This window comes from Macadamia integrifolia, chromosome 3, assembly GCF_013358625.1.
Source record: "Macadamia integrifolia cultivar HAES 741 chromosome 3, SCU_Mint_v3, whole genome shotgun sequence".
NCBI lineage: Eukaryota > Viridiplantae > Streptophyta > Magnoliopsida > Proteales > Proteaceae > Macadamia > Macadamia integrifolia.
The window spans coordinates 21,852,555-21,859,764 of NC_056559.1; the positions used below are offsets into that span (position 1 = coordinate 21,852,555).

The 7,210-nt window shown below is 36.8% G+C and overlaps 1 protein-coding gene across 2 annotated transcripts in view; it reads right to left on the reverse strand.

The window, feature by feature from the left end:
• Positions 1 to 838: 838 nt before the first annotated feature.
• Positions 839 to 7,210, reverse strand: part of LOC122073969 (pyrophosphate-energized membrane proton pump 2-like) — a 17,258-nt gene continuing 10,886 nt past the window's right edge. For both annotated transcript variants that reach the window (XM_042638717.1, XM_042638718.1), the window contains exons 8-15: positions 5,833 to 5,953; positions 4,022 to 4,206; positions 3,455 to 3,892; positions 3,196 to 3,360; positions 2,945 to 3,100; positions 2,658 to 2,769; positions 1,831 to 2,050; positions 839 to 1,221 (exon numbers count right to left, since the gene is read on the reverse strand). In XM_042638717.1, the coding sequence (XP_042494651.1) occupies positions 1,122 to 1,221; positions 1,831 to 2,050; positions 2,658 to 2,769; positions 2,945 to 3,100; positions 3,196 to 3,360; positions 3,455 to 3,892; positions 4,022 to 4,206; positions 5,833 to 5,953 (1,497 nt within the window). In that variant the 3' untranslated portion in view covers positions 839 to 1,121. The remainder of the gene's footprint in view (positions 1,222 to 1,830; positions 2,051 to 2,657; positions 2,770 to 2,944; positions 3,101 to 3,195; positions 3,361 to 3,454; positions 3,893 to 4,021; positions 4,207 to 5,832; positions 5,954 to 7,210) is intronic.

Here is a 7,210-nt window from a genome sequence, read left to right on the forward strand (position 1 = left end):
GTTGCTTGCCTGAGATCTTTTTCCATCAAAAATTTAATGATTTTCTGTACAAGTATGATATGAAGTACAGGAAAATTTGTTCTAGATAGCACCATCTGTGTATGTTCATAATTTCGTTGAAGACAACCGCTTGTTCAGTTGGTTGGCAGGTGATTCTACACGCTACAAACACGCATGAAATGATGCATCTAGACGCCCCACCAAGAGGAGGGAGATAGAGATAAAGAGAATGAGCGAGGTGTGATCTGTCGCTTTCTCACCTGTACTGAAATGAATGGAAACTACAACCACAAGACAAATAGCCAAGGACAATCCGCACAACCGTTACTGATCCTATTAATAACATAGATGGACCGCTACTGATATCAATCAAGGAAAATGCTTTTATTTTATGTTAATTACATGATAACACAAAAACATATTGAAATCACAATTAAGAGCCTTCTCTATGAGATGAACCAAGCCATAGCTGATAAATGGGAGGTGAAAAAGATCTAGAGTTGATAACCGTACTTCTCACAACAGTACCAAATCGTGGACTTGGAGCGCTATACCTCTTATATATTTTTTTTTAACCCAATTTTTGTCTTAGGCCTACGAGCGAATTAGTATTTTGTTACAGAATCTAGTCACCATGGGCTACAAACAAAAAACAAATATTAGGAACCCTAATCAGACCACTAATCAAAGTATTTTCAATTAATGATTTTTTTTCTTTCTAAAAAAAAAAAAATCCAAGAACAAACCACAACGGAAAGAGACTGCACCTCTCTGAGTAACACATCCAGCTGTATGGTGCAGAACCACATGCTAAAATCGTTAATTAGCTGGAGACTTCAAATGAATTTGCACTATATATTTGATCAAGGGGTTGTAGACCCAAATCTGTAATCATCTAACATCATTTTTTTTTATATATATGATTGTACTATCATTTATTCAAATTCAAGGGAGAGAACAATTCAAGAGGACAAAAAAGGGGAAGAAGCAGGTTAAAATGATTGAAGCGCCATCGATCTAGATCATATACCCAACCACCCACTGCATTGTTAGAACATCAAAACTGCAGGGAGAAAGCATGGTGGTTGGTAGATAAAAGGCAATGATAGTAACAAAACTCTTCATAGAAAGACCGGTGCCATGACTAGTGTTATAGTAGCAAGCATCTTGATTAGGACATGAAGCGAAGGCCCAGCTGTATCTTTAAATGGATCTCCCACACTGGAGAAGTAAAAAAAAAAAAAGTCTGTCAGCATCTCCAAAATGCAAACCCAAAAAACATTCCATTAGCCACAATGCCTTGTTAACGGCAATGGATAAAATACCATGGCTTGACTGAAAGAGGGCTAAGCTCAACTTTCTGTTTCTCTGTTTGAGAAATGGTGAAGTCATTAGATTAGCATCATGACTAGCACAACAACACATTACTATCATTCCCCAAACCCACCCCCCCCCAAAAAAAAAAAAGTTTTAAAAGCCACCATCCAGACATTCTCACGCTTCCAAACGTCATTCATGAATGCAGAATCTAATGACCCATGTTTACAAGCAGTTCAAGGGGCATTGTTTTGTTTCAAAATTTTCTCCGTCCCTTGTTCCAAAACCAGCTGCAGTAGTAACTACTGATTCTTTGAATTAAAATGGATAAACTAGTTCCAGTAGTAACCACTGATTAGTAACTATTGATTCTTGGGAAAAAAAAGGTTAAATTAGAACTAGCAGTAACTAACTGATATTTTGGAGGAAAAACAAATAAACCAGTAGTAGCAGTAACTTTACTCATTTTTTTGAAGAAAAAATAAAAATAAACCAGTAGCAGCAACAACTTACGTATCACCAGTAACTGCAGCCTTGTGGCAGTCACTCCCTTTGCCACCCAGAGCACCAGTCTCTATGAACTTCTTTGCATTATCCCAAGCACCACCAGCTGTATTAAGGAAGAGAGCCATAAGAATACCAGACACAGTAGCAAACATCAACATGGCAGCCACAACTTTGGCTCCTAGGAAGGGATGTCCCGTTAAGTGCCCTAATATCCGGAACAGAAGACCTGCAAGATAAACAGACATACTATTCAGAAAATGGACTGTTGGGCACTCAAAAAGAAATAGAGAAGATAACCCAGCATGCAGAGCCTATAATTCCGTAAGATAACCTAGTAGTGTCATCAATCCTGATAACAAGAAGCTTCTCATAGGAGAAGTGACAATTGGAACTAGAGGGTGGAGGTGGAGGCCACAAAGGACATCAGCCTGCCAAATATGCATCAGAGAGTGGTAAGGTTATTTAACACGTTGATTTGGGCACATTTGAAAATCAAAGGTTCAGAAGCCTTCTCAATTTTGGCTTGGATTTGCTGTGTCATAATTTTTCGTCTTCCACTATGATGCCTTCATTTATTATCACCATGATGAAGCTTTGCTAATTGCAGAACTAACCAGAGACCAAATCCCAATTTCGCATTGGGGATGGTTGGGCGAGGTGGGGGAATGGGATTGGGGTGGGGGGTTTTCTTGTAAACAATTTGGAGTAACCAAATCAAAATAACAAAAAGCAAGACCACTGCCAACATAAACTATAGCAGTAACAGCAATAATAATTATGCTGGCAGATATGCATGATCAGCCAAAATGTCCGCAAGACTGCAGCACACTCACCAACCGCAATGGGTGATATAATTGCCAAAGCACCAGGCTTTATCATCTCCCGCAAAGATGCAGATGCCACAATGGCGACACAACGACCATAATCTGGTTTCTCCATATAGTCCTGAGACATAAAAAAAGTGATATCAATTTTGAGGTATCAGAAGAGTTGCCATATAGATCACCCCACTTCATGAGGCATTATACAGAACAATGGAGACCAATGTTCTCACCATAATATTCCCCTCTTGGGAAAGAGAGAAGAGGGGAAAACAAAAGGGGGGGGGGGGAGTACTCACCATTATACCCGGACGCTCAATAAATTGTCTTCTCACTTCTTTAACAACCTCTTGAGCAGTTCGACCAACAGCTGAACACGCCCATGCACTAAATAAGAATATAAGCATAGAGCCCAATAAGCCACCGACAAAAACTTCTGGAATTGCAATGTCAACCTGTAAATCAATCAACACTACAAAACTGAGAAAGAAATGGAACAGCATTAGGAACTAAAGGTATTTGCTAAAATGGGATTACAGAAATATCTGACCTCTCTGAAGGGCATGTGAGAAAATGCAGCTACTTCATCCATATAAGCACTAAAAAGAAGGAAAGATGCAAGTGCTGCAGATCCAATAGCAAATCCTTTGGTGGTAGCTTTTGTGGTGTTCCCAACAGCGTCAAGAACATCAGTGATCTCCCGAACACTTTCAGGCTGTAATATGTTTAAGATGATCAACGACAGAAATTAAGAAAGTACCAAAAATCATCCTTTTCAGGTTAACTGAGAAGTTCAAAATAATTGCTACCTGCTGACTCATTTCTACAATTCCACCAGCATTATCAGCTATAGGGCCAAACATATCCATGGTGAGAACATAAGCAGCAGTGCTGAGCATCCCCATCGTCGCTACAGCAGTCCCAAACAGACCACCAGTTGGATTTCCAGTTTCATCAATCAATCCAGAAGTGCGACCCAGCCAGAAAGCTGAGATAATAGATACACTTATGACAAGAACTGGGAGAGCAGTTGATTCCAAACCCAAGCTAATGCCTGCAATTATGTTGGTCCCATGTCCTGTTGAACTTGAAAGCGCTAATGTGCGTACAGGCTCGTGCTTGTAGTCAGTATAATACTTGGTGATCCAGACAAAAATGTAAGCGGTCATTATTCCAACCAAGCCACATAGGGCAAAGTTGAACCATGCAGAAGGTGCTTGTTCAGTATACAGCAGCCAACGAGTAGACTGGAAAATGATACAAGGTAATAAATTAAAACAAATTTAGGATGTAAACTAATATAAAGGTCACAGTCATGAACCAGAACTAAGTTAAATTAACAAGAACATATATATATTCCATAGATGATGTAATACCGGCCCAAATGTTAGAACAGAAAAAAATATTGTGACAGAATATCCTTTTTGAAGAATTGTCATTGGATCCTCAATAAGCTTCACTCCAGAATCACGAGTACTTCTGACTGACAGTATTCCAATTGAAGATACTACCAGATCGAAAGAGTGAACTACAAGAGGAAACAGAATAAACCCAGATGGATCTGCAGGAAAGAAAACCATTATCATTCGTTGATACAGATAAAAGGGAAATAGACAAATACTGTTCAATGAAACCACCCTCACTATAGAGGAAGACTAAAACATCTATAGAATTGATCACGATACAAATGTTCCAAATACAAAACCAAGACCAATGCTCGCCTGCAACCTAAAACATCCAAAAAGGACCCCAAAGAACAAAATGCATCTTTAACTAAGCTTTCTCAGGCTTCTGCTTCTTAGATTCAAGCCAGCTTCTAGTGATTATGGGGGGTTAAATGGGAGCACCATAATCTCTAGGAGGGGGTGAAGGCGTTTCTCCAGTTTCACCAGCTTCTAGCGGTAAAGATGACAAATGACATTATCTCACTAGGCATGCCCTTTTTAACCCATAAGGTGCCTTCTGAGAATCCTAGAAGTAGAAGAGCAACATCCCATCCGACCATGCACCTCATCTGGAAGTAGTTTCTCATTGATAAGCCGTTTGCAAGAACCACAGCCAAATTTTTCCCAAAAAAAAACATGACTATCATGCATTAAAGATTTCAAGAACCACAATTGCTTTAATCTTCTTGTTAGGGGGAGGGGGAGGATCAAGAACAAATTATGTGTAAAATAAAAATAAAAAATATATGTACAAGACAAAGAACACCTAATTTTGGGATATTAAAATAATAAAAAATATTATGAGTTCTATATTTTGTTTTATGAAACAAGTCCGATACAAATTTTTAACCTTGAGTTATTGGATCTCGATGAAACAATACATCAATGAGAGGTTAGTTCGATAATTTTAGTGAATTATTTTTTATATAATAGGGAGCCAAAACTTATCTTTCTTGAAAAATGGAAGAAAAAGCCTTTTCCTTAGGAGTTAAAAAAAAAAACCCTACAATATGGGGCAAAAAAAGCCAAAAAAAGTGATTTTAGCCATTCTAAAAAGAAAACTGATTCTTGAACCTCTTTCACGCCCATGTCGCTTCGAGGTACTTGTGAATCTTTATAACAATTTAGGCACAAAGGAGGGGGAAGAAGATATCTACAAACTAGCTATAATAAAGGAAATAAAAGTAAAGATTTCAACCATAGTAGATGTGTTAAAAGTGAAGATAATAATGTATTAATAAGTCATGAAGAAATTAATGAGAGATGGAAAACTATTATTACTAGTAGTAGTGTTTTAATAAAAATTATATGCAAAATGTATCATGTAGGAGAGGTTGTTTCCAAGTTTGGAACCTATGACCAACATGTTGCAATAGTGCAACTTAACCATTGCGCCACAGGCTCGCACCACTACATCTGCTCAATCAGATGCTGCCAAATGTACAAAGAAGTCCCCACCCTGCTCCTTACCCCGAATAAAAAAAGTAATAATTATTTTTTAAGTCTTAAGTCTTAACCTCTGGACGAAGATATTAAATTGGAGAATAATACCCCTCTGGCCAGATCATTCAAGCATTATAACAGCAGAATCTCACATGCAACATGAAATGCTGCACTAACTTAAGACATAAATTCATAAGATATACAGTATGAACACAATCTAGAATATTAAACCATGAATTATTTCTGTAGTCAACTGATAAGATTTTTTAGTTTCTATAGATATCAAATAAGTCAATTGCCTTCAATTTTGCAGCGCTGGGCCATTGTTCCTCCTAGAATCATGGCACTGATTATTTCTGCAGCAATACTTTCAAAAAGATCGGCACCCCGAGCAGCACAATCACCCACATTGTCTCCAACCTTCAACATGACAAGGAAGTTATATCTACGTAAAATACTTTTCCCTAACTAAAGTTCTTAAAAAATAATAATAATAATTCTGGTAAGCTAAATGGTTGAAATTCTTAACACAATGCATGCATACACATTTTCATTTTCTCACCAAATAAAATGTTCAAGCAGAAAAATTAGAAGCTGACGAAGTTCAGTTACCTTGGAATACCACTCCCTGCAGTTATCAATTTGAACCCATACAGATAGACATTTAGATAGGACCATCAAACAATCGATGCAACAAACTGTCTAATAATCATTTAGGTTAACTTCTTCTTTCTTAGATTCACTACCAAAAAGTAGTTTGTACATTCATCTTAGTGCTTGTAAATGCTGTTTTCTCCAAGGTTTGACCATCAAACCTGTTGGCTAAGATTTATTCTCTAAGGCTCTGATTGATTTAAGGAGAATTAAAAGGAAGGGAAGTAAAATTTTCAATTTTAAAAAGGAACCTTTTGTTACCATTATCCCATGTGACTATATCATTAACTTCAAATCATGCAATATTTGGCAATTAAATTTCACTTTACTTTGCATCCAAAACTCCTAGCTATAAAATGTAAAATAAAAACCACATGTAAAATGCATCATTAGTAAATATGGTAAGGAATTTAAGTAGTTTATACAATCATATGGGGTAATGATTACAAAATTTTATTTTTAAGTTTGAAAATTTCATTTCCATTCCCTTTAAATGTCCCTTGCATTCACACATAGCCTAAAGGAAAATCCATAAAACCTTTATCATTTACACAGGAAATATCAAATTACACCATAAGTATAAGGGCACAACCTGAATAATCAAAAATCTAATGAAAAACCATTTTTTTAGCTATCTCCAGTTAACTCCAGCATGTGTCTTTGACCATTGATATAAATAGACTGCAACTCTTCTCAAAAGAGACCTAACTATAGAAGATCATTAACAGTTATCCCCTACTAACATAAAGGACATCTAACATTATAATAAAAAAACCTTAAAAGTCTTCCAACTAATGGACTAAGAAGGCTGGACCGGACCCCACAACTAAATAGTCTTCCAACATGTTGACTATTTTAATTTAAAGCAATTCAATTCAACCAAAGCTTGAAAATTAATCTAATGGAGTATAATGATAACGAGAGCCACAAGATTCATTTCTACAGATACTCTTGCATCAAATAGAAATAATGGAGCTGCTTTCACTGAGTCACTACACCCTAACTTCTTCTCTTTTTTTTTTT